This window comes from Cucumis sativus, chromosome 4 (genome assembly GCF_000004075.3).
Source record: "Cucumis sativus cultivar 9930 chromosome 4, Cucumber_9930_V3, whole genome shotgun sequence".
Taxonomy (NCBI): Eukaryota; Viridiplantae; Streptophyta; class Magnoliopsida; order Cucurbitales; family Cucurbitaceae; genus Cucumis; species Cucumis sativus.
In genome coordinates this window covers 445,588-463,671 of record NC_026658.2, presented here as the reverse complement: position 1 = coordinate 463,671, position 18,084 = coordinate 445,588, and the positions used below count along the sequence as shown (strand labels likewise).

Genomic DNA, 18,084 nt, shown 5'->3' with positions numbered 1-18,084 from the left:
CTTGGAATTTAACTAAAATGACTCTTTTTATCCACAAAAATGATAAAAATAGTAAAAATATTTGGCAAAGTATGTCTAAATAATAAAAAAGAAAGAAATTTAGCAAAAAAAACAATATATTTAGTTTTTTTATAAAAAAATGAGTATCAAAAGAAAAAATATATATGGGAATTAAAAATTAAAACAAAATTTAGTGATAAATTTAATAAATTAAAGTCAAAGCTAGAAACTAAAATTAATAAATTAGAACAATTATGTGAGTCGATTTTAATCTTAAAACTCAAAATAATCAAACAAATGGTGAGATAATAGCAATTTTCTTTTTTAATTATTGTTTTTGTTTGATTGTATTGGAAACTTTCTTAGTTGAATTAAAATATTTTATTGTTGAGTTTTGGTGTTTTCATGATTGAATCTAAAGGCATTTCTAATCATTCTATTACTTATTGGTAGAAATAAATGCTTTATTATTATTTACTTTATATCAATTAATTTTGAATTTCATGGGTAAATTTGTTGAAATTTGTAAAAAGTAAAAATAATTAATTTTTCTATTAACTCCAAAAATCAATACTAATTTGATAATTTTATTTAATTAGCAAAATATTCCTTTTATAGATTATGGATTTCATTTTATCCTCGTATTTGCAATATAAAATAGTATATATTATCTTCAAAATAATGTGTCATTTTTTATAGTGCATAGTTTTGATGCAAATGTGATGAATTTTTAGTACAAAAACAATGAAGAAAAAGTCAAATTACATATTTATTTATTTCCACATTTGACTATTTTAGTATTTAAAATGTTAATTTGTTTTGATTTCTATAATCTTTTATGGGAAGAGATATATATAATACCAAAATATATAGCACTAAGAATTATGTTGATATATATAAGTACCTTAAAGCATTGGACAATTATATGTAAGTAGTTGCAAAAATGAAAAGGGTGTCACACCAACTTTTACATGGTAGGTTACACTCTTCGATTTATTTATTTTTTTAGTTCAACCGTTAACGATCATTTCGATTTCACTTGAGTTTCTTTTGCTTTTCAAATTCATGTTTATTTTTTCATTTTTTTTATTTATAATTGTCAAAAAATTTAGATAAATATTTAATTTTTACAAGGGAGTCCTAAGTTCATTATCAACTCAATTTAATTCGCTCTTTTTTATTGTATCAAATGACTCCTCGGTCTTTTTTTAAAACAAGTTTTTAAGAAATTCTTAAAAAATCAAAAACTAAAATGATGTTACTAATTATTTTGTTTTTGAAAATTAAATCTATTTCCTCTCCTATTCTTACAACGACATGCATCATTTGTTTAGTATAAAAGTTGGAACCGTAGAAAGAAAAAATTCACAATTTTACATTTTTTTGAAAGAAGAAACTACTATTTATTTTTTAAATATTGACATTCATTTTTAAAACCAAGATAAATAAAAAAATAAAATAAGTATATTTATACGCTTAATTTTAAAAAACTAAATCAACGTAAAAGGATTACGGCCTAAAACCAAATGGTTACTAGAGATTCCATTTAATTAATGCTTTTTATAACTTAAATTATCTTTCCTAACTAAACAAAAAAAAAATCCAAAATTGTTTTTCTTTTCTTTCAAAATTTAGTATATTTTTTTAAAATACTCTTCAAATCACATTGTAACAAACAAAAAATAATCAATTGATATAGAAGTAGTGGTTTAATTGTTTACATATATAACCTTAATCTTGAAACATAAAAAAAAAAATAGTTGAAGGATATTATATATATGTATGTGTATTTTATAAATAATAAAATGAAAAGAGTCATTTTCATTAGTTAAATAAAGGGGTTGAAAAGAGAAAGGGAGGGGTTGGGGTTGAGGGGTTCCAAGTTGGCAAATTTGAATTTTCAAATTATCAATTGGTCAAATAACACTAAACAAATGGATCAATGTAATGGCTACCACTAACCATAGAGAAACCCAACCTTAATTGCCAACTACTTTTATTTCTTTCTTATTTTATCCTTTTTCATTTCCCTTTTAAAAAGAAACTTTTTAATATATTAAAAATTAATTAAACCATGGCAGCCATTGGATTTGTCTCCATCCTCCCATTCATTTTTGGTCCATATTTTACAAACCAAAATAAACACAATTCTCCCTTCTTCAAACTATAGTATAGTGAAATGAAACTCATGACATCTTTTTTGTCGAACGTACGTTTGTATCTATTTTGCCGGTGGCTATAAAAAAGAATAGTTTAAAAGAATAAAGGTGGTTTTAGAAATTAGAATAATGACCTCTTCATTGATTGGTGTTTATTTGTAATAATATATAGTTTTGCTCTAAACAATGTTTCTATTTTCTTTTGAGAAATATTTGGAACTGTAAACTAGAAGAAATGTTATAATATAGAAATGAAAGTAGGATGAAAATAATATATAGTATTTGATTGACAATTGTAAAATGGTGTATTGATAAATATATTATTCCAAGTGGAGAGAGATGAAGAGATGTAGAATGTCACCATGTGTAACAAACTAATTAGCTTTGTGTTATTTGTTATTTGTTTCAAATTAATAACTTTTTAAGACATTTTAATTTTTGTCTTTATAATTACATTATATTCCATCAAGATTTAAGGATGAAAATTTATGCCACGAAAGACCATTGACTTCTACGATAATCTTCTTTCATTTCATTTCATTCCATTCCTTTAATTGCATTAAATGGTTTCAAATTTACGTTTCATACATCTTTAAGATAAAAAATGTCATGTCAATTATTATTGAGCTAAGTTCGCTTTGACTTATGTTCGATGTACTTAAACGATAACGAAACCACCACAACCAACAACAACAGAGAGAAAATCGTGTTTTTCAAAAGGTTGTTTTTATTTAAACTATTTTGAAAAAACCATTAATGTTTGAAATTTCTCTCACTTATTCGATGCATAATATTATAATCTTCGAGTACGAAAAAAGGTTTCAACTTTAATCATTATGTTTGTTTGACTAATATATACCAACTATAATATTAGACCATCCTAAAACAACAAAATAAAGTATAAGACTAATTAATTAAAACCAACTAAAGAAAAAAAAAAGACTATTCAACATACTTTCCAACTTATATATATATATATTAATTTTAATATCCTTTAAAATAATAATAATTCAATCCACACACAAATAAAGTTTAACCCATAGAAATAAAAAAAAAAATCGATTAAAAATGCATCTATCAATCTCTTAAACTTAGAAGTTTAATAATTCTAATATGAGAAGTATAAATTATTTTTTAAAAAAATAACTCAATAATAAAATGTTTTAAAAAATATAATAACTTGGAACATTTGCAATAATAGTAAAAAAGAAAAAATTATGATTATAAAACTTATGTCTTTGCATTTTCTAAATTACAAAATTAACAAATTTTAAAACGAATAACTTCCTGATTATCATCCTCTTATCTGATATCATTAATTACTTGTCATATTTTTCATATTTGCAATATGCAAAAGAGATGTATCATTGACTATATTTTTCTAAATATTTATGACATATGATGCAATTTCTCGAATAATAAGTTGTGAGGTTAGAAATTATAATATTAAATAAAGTAAATATGTATATAGTTATAAGAAAGTTGATGTGCAGAGAAACCTTAAAAGTGATGTAATGTTAAGAAAAGAAATCCAAAGGGTTATGGAGAGGGAATGTAAGGCCTCAATCATTGCCTCAATTTGCTCCACGTGACATTTAATTAACTTTACATCCACTCCTATGCTTTTCAATTATTATTATTATATATATATATATCTTTTCTTCTTATATTGTTTTCCCCCAAAATTAAGACATTATAATTATATTTGTTCTTACAAGTTAACTTCAATTCAATTCAATTCCTATCATTATGTTTCACATCTCAAATATTCTTTTCTTTGTAATAAATGTTTTCTTTTTCAATTGGAAGAAAAAGTTTTCACTTTAAATGTACATTTATAACAAGAAGGCAAAGAAAAAAGAAAGCCTTCTTTTTTTTCTTTTTCTTTTTAAGTTAATACCAATTTAACCCATCGCGGGAGTCTTTCATTCTATGGTCTACGTACTAAGGTAATTAATAAAACGACTATTGCAATGAATCATATTCTTAAGACAAATAATTAAGGATTTAAGAATTTGTTTTGGTTTAACTTTCAAATGTTTAAATAGACCATTTTGAAAAAGTTTGAAGTGTTCGGTGTTTAACCGTTTGAAGCACTTTCAAATATTACTTTTTAACAATTTTCTTTTATCAAAGAGTTTAAATAAAAACTATTTTTTTATCACATTTTTTCTTGTCAATCCAAAAGAGCCTTAAATGTGTATTATTGCAAGAATTTTATATATAACAAAAAATTATCATTGATGAACTATTCGTATAAAGATATAGCGTTTCATTTAAAAGACTTTGCTAATACCTTATAGATTATCTTATATGTTGTTATATTTGCAACGGTTTCATAATGAGAAAAAAAAAAAAGTATTCCAAACACAACTAAACGTACGTTAATAAATTGATGATGATGTGATGTACTGTCAAACACATTCTTTACCAAGTTGAAACCTATCTATGTTTCAATTTAATGAAATAAATGTGTTTAATTAAAGGAATTGAAGATCTCGTCTCTTTATATGACTTTAATATCTAATAACTTACTCGACATTACTACGATATTTTCAAAATTCACATAACATTCTCTTTTTAACGTTTACTACCTAATAGATTTTCAACCAAACATATTTGTCGATGCATGCCATGAATTAATCGATTAAAAAGCATCAAATATACAAACAACGGAATTCCAAAAAGAGAATTAGTTGAAGGAAGGAAATGGGGTGGAAAAGAAGAAAAGCAATGTGTACTTGGGAAAGGCCAATTAGGTGGAAATGAGTGTTTTGGAAGCTTCAATATTATAATTTTCATAACCAAACCTAAATCTCTATTAACCCTATTTTCTCCCTTTGAATCAATTCCCTTTTTAGGTTCAAATTCCTACTCTTTTTATTAAATAATTGTCAAATGTGAAGTTACCATTTCACTCAAAATTAACTTTGAAAATTGTTTAATCTTACTCCATCTATCTTTATAAAATCTTAAATTATATAAATATAGAAAAAATTTGAATTATTTTGCATTAAAAAATTAATTTTGAGAAAGTAGATTTAAGATTTCTTAAAGAATAAGAAAACTAAGATAGAAGAAGAGGGATGTGAGTCATGTGCAGTAGCACGTGCCTAAACAAAATTCAGGTTAAAGTATTTTAGTATTTTAAGCAAAGTTTTCTTCTCTAAACATTCAACATTTTCTATATACACATTTCAAACAAAAATCTTAATTATATTTATGTTAACTAAATTATTATTATTAATTGTAAAGTAAATCCCATCAAAATGTCAACTATTACATTTATTCAATTAATTTATTAGTTTTTAGTATATAAATTTGTTCTTTGTGGTGAGAGATGATAGTAAATACAGTCTTCACCTAATTGAATGTACTTTTAATCATCTTTAAGAAGGGTTCCTTGTTGACTTAATTAAAGCATAATTTAATTTGTTAACTTTGTTTACAAATTGTAAGTTTAAAATATTTAAAATATAAGGAATAGGGATTTAGGGTTCCTCTCTAAGGAAACAGTGTGAATGGTGGGATTGTTGTCGATGGGTTGATGTGATCGGTTGGGGAGATTGATCCAATGAGTAGAATGTTGGAACAACTAAAGCCTTCTTGGAGGAGGAGAAAAAAAGAATTTGATCTCAGCGTTAAAATATAACAACTCGACTCCAGCCGGTACTAATTTACAACAATACTCACTGTTTAAGTTTACATAACAATTTATTGAGAAACTTCATCTTTATCTTTTTTTTATCTCTTCCTCACTCTAATTTAACGAACTCTTCAACTCATACACATATATTTCTTAACTTCAATCTATTAACTCTAAACTTCAAAACTAACTCTCAACTCCCTAAACACACACGTTGTTAAAAGTTTTGAAACTCATCACCGGTCATGTTTCTTCATTTGCTAAGAGAAATTGTTTGTTGGGGATAGTTCGTTCCAAACCTTTGACATCTTTCATCTCTGTTATCTTTCTAGAAGTTTACCTTCTTTGATTAACAAAAAGAAGGTAAATTTGATCTAGAAAGGCAATGAAGATATATATATTGTCATCGCCGAGTATCTATAGTCATGTTTGCTCTCTAGATACTTAGATTATTTTTAATTCTAACAACGTATTGGAATGAAAATTAAAGGCATACATTAAACCCAATTGAGTCACAATTAGGTTCAAGTTCATACTCTCTTAAAGCTACCTATATGTTGCTTTCATTGTTCTCTGTTTAAACTTTGGCTGTCATGTTCTCATGGCTCTCAACATATAATTTTTCACTCCCAATTCACATCTTCCTTTCCAATAATAATAGTGTCTTTAAAAGCAAAATCTTTTCACTTTTCACTTTCAACAATAATCTTATTGTTGCAATTATTATGCATAAAAACAGCTAATAAAAATTTTCAACTTTAATGTAATGTATATGAATATAGTTTGATTTCATTCTTATGTTATAGAATATATATCAATTATGACTAATATAATGAAACTAGTGGGAGATGTACTTTATCGAATGTTTAATGTTTAATGTATGCATGCAATCAATTGCGACGTAGAATGTATCAAGTGACAAGTAATCTCACATGCTATTATTTATCAGATTTGAAAAGAGTGTAATCTTTGTGCTTACATGACTATACCTTGAAATCTACCCAATGTTCGAAGTTGTATAATATTTTTCTTTGTTGCTCTAAGTAGATGGAAGGCTTGTATGTTATGTTAAGGAAAGGAAATTTATTGCAACCCCACATTTTTCTTTGTTAAGGGAATTCATGTTTGCTGCATGTTCCTTTATTTTCTTTGCCCTTTGTTTAAAATTCTTGTGAAGATAGCAATTAAATTAAATTAAAAAGATTCTATTTGTTTTTTCGTTTGTGAGATACTTCCCCTTGGCCCTTAATATGTGAGGTTGAAATATGAAATAATATTATGTTATGCATTAAAAAATGGTCTAAAGGGGAAGGCTTTTTGTGTACAAAAGATTTCGTTATGAAGCAAAGTTGACCAAACTCAATCCACGTGTCAGTTGATGATCTCACACGTTTCTTCCACTCTTTTTATTTGTTTAATTATAAATATGTAAATTTGTTTTAGGGGTTTTTGTCAATTTTGTCAAATTCCCTTTAGTTTATCTGTAGTATAATATTTTGTTTGGTAAGTTAGGAAAAATGAATGAACGGCACCATTTTCTTGGGCATGAGCTTTCATGATTGAGCTTTGAAGTCCAATCCAACCAACTAACCCCTGCGCTACTCTACGCCCATGTGCTCCTTTTATACAAACCCAAGTTACCCACAAAACACTTCAAATACTCTAAAATTTCCATTTGTTTTTTATGTTTGGAAATTAAGTATATTTCTAACTTTGACTTGGTTGTAATAGAGAGTACAACCACACACTTGAACCATTATTGGAAGCATACCATATAATTAATATGATAGAAGCAGAAACCATTTGTGAATCTTCATCAAACTACAAGGAAAAAGTTGAAGCATTTGAAACAAAATGAGAAATTAAAGGTCATCCCTGTACTTCAACCAAAAACTGAGATCCATGAAAGCTCTCAAAAATCTTGAATGCAAATATCGAACACCACTATTTACAGTACAACCAGATAGGGAATGAATTCCAACGTAGCGAATGAGTTCAATTATTAGGTAACCTACAACTCAGGCTTGATCTCAAATGAACTTGAGATGGCTAAAAATTAGAACAAATTAAAAACCAAGGAATGGGTAGGATAGGATCATCACCCTGCTACAATGTGTCAATATATATAAAATGATTAAAATGATATTGTAATCCAAACACCATGAAAAGATGGCCAAATGGCGATACAAACTTAGCAATCACCAAAATATGATTATATTTTCAGTTAGATTTCAAATATAATTGTCCATAGATAAATGAATCAAAAGAACATTACATGTAGAATATTTGATTTATACATATAGAAGGATGAAATCTTATATCCCAGCTTAGTATTACGATATAGATATCATTGGCAGGAAGAATTGCCCCATTCATAGTTTCTGATATTTTCTTCCCAAATAAAAACCCAAGCGTTTGCTAAAAACTCTTTCTCCCCTCCCTCGCCGAGAATATCAAAGTAAAAAGAAAAGCAAAATTGACTATGTTCTTCCAATCCCAACACATTATGCGCATCTCTTAGCCCAAAACAGATGATGCAGTTATAGTTAAGGAAGCTTACTCAGTCCCACTTAATTTGATGTCAAGAGTGTTGTTACTCTGCTGATGGCTACTGGTTCCTACGCCGTCAACCGAAAATAAGGATCCTAAATTCAGACCTGAACGAAGTCATAAGCTAATCTTCATCATCAACTTCCTGGCCTTCGCTCTCATCTTCATTCATATCCTCATCCTCATCTTCACTGCTAGCAACTTCCTGAGCTTTTTTCTTGTCACTCTTGTTATCCTGCTTTTTCTCACCACCTACATTTCCAGACAGGATTGCTCGAAAATACACTTCTAAAGAGGTTTTTAAGACTGAATCCATTAGGGGAGACAGAGAGCTAAAACTCTGTGCACCAAGAATGGATCCCAATCGTAAGACTAAATGTAACAAGAAACTTTCAAGAATGCATACCATATTCATTGAAGATGATCCCACCAGAACACAACCCCTCCTCAACTTTAATGAGCTGAAGAGTCAGCCTTGGTCCAATCTCTTGAAGCTTGACAGCACTCTTGGTAGAAGCTTGATTGACTCTACCTAGATCACTGGCCAAAGTGACTGTCGCTGCTTCATCATCAGCTTCACTTTCTGACCCATAACCAGCCCTTTCAAACAACACACGAGAAAATTTGTAAGAAACAAATAAAAGTGAAGATAAGAAACTTGAGATAGAAATAGAAGTTTAACATATCCCTTTCGTTCCTTCCCATAGTTGGATATCATGTAGGATGTAAGGGAAAAGATTCATTTGAGGCTTTTCAGAAAAACAAAAATCAAATGAACCATATTTATAGTTCTCTTTTTCACATTACCCCTTTCTTATGGAAAGCTTGCTTTTTATCAAGGGAAACACAAGATTTAAATGGATTTACATAAATCCGTAACCATAGAACATTTAGAAAATTCAATTGCAAACATTATTATATGTAGAGAGCAAAGGGGCCTGATTATAACAATGGAACAATAAACCTTATGAAGTATACAGCGTGTCCAATAAATAGAATCTAAACCACCAACTAGAAGTGAAAAAAAACGAAAGGTTAATAACATGAACAGACACATGGCTTACTTTGTGACAAAGTCGCTCACATCTTGAAGACTCCTAAGATCAGGAACTTGATGGTTCTGAACAAACTTTCTAAGCCTGCGGGTTACACCAACAGGCTGTAATCGGATTGAATAATGTCGGAAATCAATGAGCTTTGTGTCCTTGTTATAATTAAGCAACACAATTCTCTGGCACGTTGAAAGCTTAACCTGATAGTAGAAATTAAATTGATGTTGAGAGTGAAAACAAGATCTCAACTTTGAATTGAATTAGAAAGAAAACCCACTGTATTTATATCAATAGCTGGGAAGATATTCTGAAACATTATAGTAGCGAGTTTGAGATGCTGATCACCAGTACCAAAACCAGAAAGTACAATCTGCCAATAACAAAGTTAGTGAACGATTCACCTAGCTAATTGCATATGAACAATGAATTGAAAATGCCGTCATGTTTCTTTAAAAATACACTTCTAGCTTTTGTGCTTTGAAACACGTAATAAATCAAGGTTGTCAAAACTTTTCCCTTGGAATAGTTCATTCAATCATCATACTTAAAACCTAGAAATTAAAATGGAGAAATCAGCTTGAACATGAAGGACTACTGCATGCTTGTAAAGGTACCTAGACAATACAAACACAAGAGAGACTATTACCAAAGGGGGATTCTTGAAAAGGTCTTTTGGACATCTTGGCCGTAATTGTGATTGAGCAATCTCCACCGCAAGTGAATACTCTTGTATCTTAAAGGTGAGAGTTGGTCCCTGAGGAGTTCTAGCAACTCGCAAATATGGTGCAGTTTCAGTTTTGGAGAGCATGAGAAAATGTGTAACACCCATAGGCCCAGCAACATTCAAATAATCTTTAAGATTATTCCGTTTCTTCTCCTGCAAAAGCAATACACAGAAATACAAACGATTTTTTTCTCAGGGTATGTGAAAAGTTCTAGAAATAAACTTATTTCGTCGATCAGCACAGAGCATCAAATCTGAATGTTTCAAGGAAGTTTCAGTCACTATGAAAGAAGAAATAACAATAAATTTGTACCTTAAGATTAAGAGCAGTGTAAGGAAGCATCAATTTTCTCAAATCCATTTGCAGTTGCTTAAGCGGACCAGGCAACTTCCCTCTCGAGAAAACAAAACTCTTCGGGATTTTCTCCCCAGTAACATGATCTACCTCAGACTGTTTCTTAACCTTAATCGGCTTCACGAACCTCTGCTTCTTTTTCTGTTTCAATCAAATTACAACAAGAAACACAAAATATAAATACAAAAAATACACAAAGCCGTTCAGTCTACTATTGATATCTCTATCATCTACCTCGATTTCTTTCTCTTTTTTTTTTAATAGTGGAAACGGTCAAACAGAAGTTCATAAGAATGTGAAGGTGTTCTTACGTTTCCAATCCGAGCCATTGCTTGCCAGAAAAGTAGTGAAAGCAGAAGTTTCAAAAACTTGCTGATGAAGAACTACGGCACAAACGAAAGTCAAATACACATATGGGCAACCCTAAGGAACAAAATTAAACATGGGCTGAAGTCAGTTCGATCACAGAACCAAATAGCAGAGGAAGACCGAAGAGGATTAGGATGAAATCGGTACACAAACCGATCAACTGAGAGAAAGAGATAGGGACGACGGCGAGAAGCAAAGGGCAGCAACGCAATTAAAGATGGTCGGTGGGATGGCGGCGACGAGAAGAGAGAAGGGCGAGCGGTGTCTGTGTAGAAGTCTAGAAGGCGTGTGGCAAAGCGAGAAATTTTCTTTTGGAGAGATAGGGTTTAGGGTTTTGTGAGGGAAATTGTATCAAATAAGTTCGTTTGGTTTTCACTATTTGAAAATAACACTCTTTACAAAAGGATGAATGTACTTCTCGACCTTAATTTGAGTTCGAGATTTTGTTTAATCACTTTTAATTCAAAATAAGTTTAGTCTTTTGATCTGCGTTTAAGATACGTTGAACCTTGCTTCTCACACTAACGCAAAAAAGTTGATTGTTCTAATTTTTTTTATTGCAAGGTCCTAATCAAAATTCATAATAATATCGTCCATTCTTGTATTAAAAAGTTAAACTAGCTCTAGTATGAAATTATATATTTGCATCAAAGTTGTAAGATTGTTTTTGTTTAGATTTACATATGGTCTTGTTCAAGATATATCTAATGGAGTGGTTCAAATCTTAACTCTTGAAAACAAAACTTTCTTACTCTTGACATCGATCACAGATTGAATTTAGGATTAAACCCTAAATGTGATGTACATATTTATTAGGATTCAAATCTCTCTCGTTGATTCTTATAATACTTCATTTTTTTATTTTTTTATCCTTTAAGGTCCTAATGAGTTACATAAATTGACGAGGTGGGATAAAATTCAAATTGTAGCAACTCATCAAGCTTAATACGGCATATCAAATGTTTGAGAATAATTTTTAAATAGTTATAATCACTTTTTCTTTTTCGTTTTCAAAACTACTCGAAAATACTTTTAATCAATGATAATTGTATTTTAGAATGTTAAATTAAACATTAAATTAATTTTGAGCAAAATCACTCTCAAGTCTCAACCGTACACGCATTCTACAGGAGAATGGTACAATTGATAGTATGTAGTTGAGCTCTACACCCAACCATGCTACTTTTTATGTCCCTAAAAACACATTAATGGTTGTGTTTTAAAATTTTTTTGGTATTAGGTCATTCAACAAAATTCTGCTCTTATTCTAACTTGCTAAATACTATAATCAACCATTCATGTCAAAATTAATGTAAAAATGAGAGGTGAACTTCAGAATGACTTAAAAGCCAAAGTGAATTTAACACAATGATAATTGGAATAACCTTCCTCTCCAAAGGTTGAGGGTTCAATCATCCATCCTAGTACTTGTTATACTAAAAAGAAAATATATCAAATGTGAGTTTCAATTTTCTAAGAAGTCTCCCTTGTTGGCATGGCATGGCATAGCACAGCACAAAAGTTACCTGCCGATCACTACTTTATGAAAAAATTGTCCACTTTTCCTACAAAGTGATTTTCAATGAGGATGACTGTTTCTCTTACTGCTAAAGCCAGTCTTCTTGATAAAATCATTCTCGAAAATTTCATTCACTAAAAAGAGTTGCAAGCCAAATTTTGACTTTTGAGTCCAACTTTCTCGATCCATCAAATTGGAATAAAAGGTATAACGTTGGGACTTTCATTATCCCAATGCAAGAACCATACCAACCAAGTACATTTAACTGAGAACAAATAAATATGGATATGAAATGAACCAACAAAAGGAAACAGAAAAATTTTCCAAGATCCTCCGAGGGCAAGAGCAAATAGCTGAAAGTTAAAACAATCGTCAAATTGGAAGTCAGCGTCTATCATCTCACCTCATCATTTAGATTTGCGTAGAAGCTCTTCAGTAGGAACTTCTAGTGTTGCACCAGCATGATCTTTACTCGGTTTCATTTCTGCAGCGATAACAAAAATTAATGTTTGGCTCTCAGATTTTATTTACAAGGATTGAGAAGGAAATTTTTTAGGAAGTTTGGCACGTTAAATTAGAACCTTAAAAGGTTGAACATCATCTGTTCCATAGGTTGTATAACGGTGTCCTTGAGTTCTAAAGTTAGAACCTTGAAGGGTATTTGATTTGTTGGATGGGTTTGTATAATTCGAAGTTAAGAACTCAAACTTCTGTTTCAAATACGGGTTTGTTTTATCCCAATTTGTGAGTTTGCTGTCAACACTCCAACTTGAGAATGTATCTATAGGTTAAGGCATTGAAAATCTGAGGTGTGATGTTTGAATCTTCACTCTTTATTGAACTCAAGAAAGGAAAAGGAACACTGCTATCGAAGTTAAGTAAACAAAAATCTAGATCACAAAAACTCGTGTTTCTATAATCTGTTCTACGATACGAACACGGTTCACACATTCTCAATTCCTTATCTTTTTTCTTTCTTTTTGAAACAACTCGATTCCTAATCTAAGTCTTCATAAACACCGGCCCAGTAAAATTAAAAACCAAGTAACTCCAGAAGAGTACATAATAGTATCAGCATCAGCGTTTTTCTACGAACCCACTAGCTTTCAGTAAATAAAAAGCGGAAAATTTTGGGTGAAGCATTTTATCAAACATGTAGACTGCCACGCGTTCATTTCAAATTCAATATTCAATTGGTCAATTGTTTGATTAGTTGTTAAAGAAACCGAAAATGAATCCGAAAATGTAAAAGAACGAAGTAGAATACCATAGCCGCCGCGAGAAGTAAGCTTGGCCTGAACGATCATATTGGAGATGAAATGGGATGCCTCCCGAGCTTCTTCGAGCAGTTTGCGAATCTCAGGCTCGGAGGTCACGTGGCGGCTCTCTTGAAACTTCCGGCGTATCTCGGAGGCCGACTCGGTCAGCATCAAGGTGTCGCCGGCAAAGGATCTTTTGGTTGCCCTGAGCAACGATCTGTAGGCGCTTAGAACTTCCCCTTTCATGATGAGATCCCTCTTGAAATGGGCTTCAGCGCTTCCTCACGAACAATGAAGCTCCCCAGAAGGTCACGACGTCGTTTCAATAAAATACCAAAACTCTTGATTCTTCCAATTTTTTTACTCTTCTTGACTCAAATTTACATCACGAAAGCACTGTCAAATGTTAAATTCTCCTGAAAGTTGATTTGCAATCATGGATTCTTACCAAATTCATAAGATTTGGAACAAGATGAATGAGAACAAATTCTCAAATTACTATTAAAATTTTAGGATATTGTGACTCTTTTTTCGATATGAAATTGCATTTGTGTTCTAATTGAGTGAGAACTCGTCATTGTACAATGAACAAGTTTGTAAAGTTGGATAGGACTATATAGAACAAAATTTCGAACTTAAAGAACTAATTAGCTAAGAATATATGTTGTTCTTTTATTTCTTTTAGTATTATTTGAACTTTCATCTTTCAATTTTTCTATCCTTTAAGTTATCAAACCTTCGATTGAAATAGAATCAGGAGTCAAAAGTTGTATTTACTAAGTTGACTCGAGAATAACTCAAGCCTTTTTTTTTCAAGACAGATACAAAAGAGTTTACTTCTTAAGCTGAGAAAATATCAAAGATGATTTGGCAATCGAGATTATGTTTTCTTCGCCATAGATGCAACAATGACGGTGTTCTAAATTTCATAGCAGCCATAGATCTATCCTATCCACCAAAAAATATGAAGAAAAATCTCCATTCTGTAAACTCCAATCTAAGCAGACTCTCAAAAGTGTGGAACCTTTACTTTGCAGTTCAAAATTTTAGGTCTCAGAAGCATATGCCAGCAGGTACGGCCCATAGTATTCACAGTGTTTGTTGCTCGGCTTCGATGTCTTGCTTCACCTCAGGGCATCAACCATTCTACATTCGTGCTTCTTACGGCGACATCTATGGTGCGATTTCTGATCTGCAAATGTGTTCTCTCCTACGATTTCCATTCTGGAATCTGCATAGAATGTGAACATATCAATCTATCTCTTTAACTTGGATTTTGAAACAGAAAAAGGTGACGGACTGTATGTGCATATCAGAAATTTGAAATCAAGCATTCAATCTTCCCATTGGTCATTGCTGTGCCAATCGATGTCTTTGGGCAAACGGAAGGCAGGACATACATATTAACCAGGAGGCAGTCATTTAAGGTAGAAGAAAGATAAATGAACTTGTTACGTTCTACCAAGAGCAAAAGACATTTATTGAGAGGACTACCCTATTTTCTAGGATAAGTTATATTCTCATCTTTCAACGAAATCAACTCTAGGACACAAATTGCCTAAAATTGCCATAACTAAAAGCATAGATGAAAAGTTAACAATGATATAAATTTCTAGATAAAATAAAATTCATACTCGAAACGAAATGTAGCACAAATACTACATCCACAATTGTCCATCTTTAAACACCTTAACTCTACCGGGAGCCAGTCCCAAAATAGTTGTTCTCAAGTTTATTCAATCTTAAGTAGAAAGGCACGGCACGATTTTTTACCATATCGTGCCATCTTTTTAAACAAATCCACCAACAGAACTAGAATAAGACAACAAGCCAGTTTAATGTCATTAGAGATAAAGCTTTCGTTGACATCCGAAGGTGAAACAGAGTCGCATGTTGTGGAGTAAGAAAATTAACTCTTTTCAAGTCAATGTGAAACCATGTTCTAAGAGGAATATAGTTCCCAGACAATGCTAAATATGAGATCAAAGGTTCATAAAGCTACTAAATTCAGATGTAGATCATGCTTCACAAAATAAATTATTAAAATAAACCCTCAAAAGTCTGCTCCGTTAAATTACAACATTAGTTTCTAGAGTTCAAAATTTTCAATTGCCTCCCCTATGTTTGAATAGCTGTTATCGTAAACATCCTTAGCTAAAGATAGAACCGTTGAAATGACATGTCAGACAAACATCGGCTACATTCGGACAATAAAATGATTGTCCAATACTCCTCGTTTACTTGTGAATCAAACTCCTAGTACACTTCTTCACTCTATTATGTTTATCATTTCAAAACAAACCGATAAAAGAACCCATCTTTTAGTTAATGTGATGATAGGAACAGTGGAATTCAATTTCAAAGAGAACATTTCAATTTTTAAGGATTAGCTAAATGTATCTCAAAATCTAAAAAGCCAGATAGACACGGATGCATTGTCGAGACAACACCTTTAAAAATCTGGGACACAAGATGTCAGATATAAGAGATTTTAAAAAAATCAACTTTTTTACACATCTATGAAAATTCAATAAGAAACATATATATATATATATTTTTTTCAAACACAAATAACATACGTGACATCATTTGCATTCAAGTAAATTAGTTCCATGGTCTATTTTAGGGAAAAAATATATTTTTTAAAATTTTCAATAAATGAATAGACATGCAGAAACGAAGCCTGAGGTTTATGGTCTTGGTATAATTTAACCGTAAATATATGCTTTAGAAACTCATACGTCCATTTATTAGGCTTAACATTGAACGTCAAAATCTTTGTCCCCAAGAATTGTTGTACAAACGAGGTATCCAACAAGTGCCATAACAGCCAACATCAACATTTAAAACTAAAATTGTAGTCTAGTCCAAGCCATCAATGTGATTAACCATTGTAATCTCTTAAGATGAGAAGAAAATGAGAAAGAAAACGAACCTCCAAGTCGTTCACCCCACAACAGCAATCTAGCATCCTCATCCTCCTCATCGATCTCATCACCATATCCAAATTCACCATCACCACGATAACCAGGCTCACTACCATATCCAGACTCATTCCCCTGAGCATCAAAACCACCATTAGACGAAACAAACCCAGAACCCAAATGATCCTTCTCCTCTCTCTCCCTCCTCGAATTCTTAGCTTCACTCACATCCGAAGACCAATTGGCATCCCCATTAACAAACAACTCTCCACTCGAATCAGTCCCAACCGCAATAGGAAAATCCGAGCAAGTCCCATGAGCCGCGGAAGCCCCAACGGAGCAACACCGTCTAGTCCCACTTCGATCACTACTCCGGCCAGAAACAGACCTAGAACCACGCCGACGTCGCTTCCTAGCAATCAATCGGAAGCTACGGGCAGGAGGAATAGAAGGCTTGTCGTCGTCAATCAAACTGAGGGCGGACATGTCAATGGCGTCGACATTGAAAGAGGTAGTGCGATCGGAGAGACAAGGGCGTTTGGTATGGAGGGGAGTAGAAGAGTAGTAGGGTTTAGAGTTAGTGGGAGCAGAGGTATTATGGGGGTCGGAATCTAGGGTTTTGGGGAGATGGAAAGGGGTCCAACCATGGAATTTGAGAGTACAGGAGTCAATTGAATGGCGGGAATCTAGGGGTCTGCGAGACATGAGAAAGGGAGAATGGAAGAGGAGAGTGGTGGTGGTTCAGAGATGGGAAGCCATGAATATATGATGAAATCGTGGAGAGAAGAAGGAGAGATGGGATGGGAACGTGGGAATTGGGGAATTGGGGAATTGGGGAATCTCCTACTACATTCCTGCCAATGCCATTGCTTCTATTTATGGTTAATGTCACTTTATTGTACTGATTTTACTCACCAGAATCTACAGCTTTTTTATGTATTCATTATTTGAGTCCAAACCAAACCTTGAGAAATTTCTAGTACATTTGAGAAGAATAAGCTAAGAATCTACGTCTACCATTGTATCTAGAGACCTTCAAACTTATGTGTGCATTGAACCAAATAACCTCTTTGAATTTTTACAATTTTCAAATGAAATTTAAATGGATTACTATTTAGTTATGAAATTCTATTGTTATAATTCATAAAATTATATTATAAGTATCATGTCAGAGAGTTTAACATTATAAATTGATATACTTTCGAAAAGTTCAACATTTCTAATATATTATTAATATATCATATAACGGTGTTGCGATATATTAGTAGGAGAAGTAGATTATTCAATATATAATGTGAGTTGTGAAGCACGAGAACTATAATCGTTCCGAATTTTCAATGTACATTAAGAAAGCTTATTAATAATTCGAGTCTCTTCTACTCATAGATTTACCAATGCTTATATACCATGTTTCAAATGTCATTTTATTAACAAATTAATTCAAATGAATATTAAAAGTACGATTTGTTGGTGAGTTACTAAAAATGGAGACTATGCATCAACGTGAAGGGTAGTTGAATGCTTTAA

At 31.6% G+C, this 18,084-nt stretch overlaps 3 protein-coding genes across 4 annotated transcripts; all 3 read right to left on the bottom strand.

Annotated features, from left to right (window-relative positions):
* Positions 1-7,996: 7,996 nt before the first annotated feature.
* On the bottom strand, positions 7,997-11,217 carry LOC101206002 (peter Pan-like protein). 2 transcript variants are annotated; one of them, XM_004152201.3, is made up of 8 exons: positions 11,009-11,217; positions 10,798-10,909; positions 10,445-10,627; positions 10,054-10,284; positions 9,685-9,777; positions 9,420-9,607; positions 8,762-8,955; positions 7,997-8,607 (listed from the first exon to the last, which is right to left on the bottom strand). In XM_004152201.3, exons 2-8 carry the CDS (start codon positions 10,813-10,815, stop codon positions 8,480-8,482), a joined length of 1,035 nt encoding a protein of 344 aa, XP_004152249.1. In that variant the 5' UTR covers positions 10,816-10,909; positions 11,009-11,217; the 3' UTR covers positions 7,997-8,479. The 2 variants fall into 2 exon arrangements, with proteins under 2 accessions (XP_004152249.1, XP_011652936.1); XM_011654634.2 differs by having other exon boundaries at positions 10,798-11,215.
* A 1,257-nt stretch (positions 11,218-12,474) lies between these two features.
* LOC101206248 (mitochondrial zinc maintenance protein 1, mitochondrial) lies at positions 12,475-13,961 on the bottom strand. The gene is made up of 2 exons (XM_004152202.3): positions 13,642-13,961; positions 12,475-12,858 (listed from the first exon to the last, which is right to left on the bottom strand). Exons 1-2 carry the CDS (start codon positions 13,877-13,879, stop codon positions 12,782-12,784), a joined length of 315 nt encoding a protein of 104 aa, XP_004152250.1. The 5' UTR covers positions 13,880-13,961; the 3' UTR covers positions 12,475-12,781.
* Positions 13,962-14,375: 414 nt separating this feature from the next.
* LOC101206482 lies at positions 14,376-17,432 on the bottom strand. Its single transcript, XM_004152203.3, has 2 exons — positions 16,569-17,432; positions 14,376-14,864 (listed from the first exon to the last, which is right to left on the bottom strand). Exons 1-2 carry the CDS (start codon positions 17,260-17,262, stop codon positions 14,758-14,760), a joined length of 801 nt encoding a protein of 266 aa, XP_004152251.1. The 5' UTR covers positions 17,263-17,432; the 3' UTR covers positions 14,376-14,757.
* Positions 17,433-18,084: the final 652 nt, after the last annotated feature.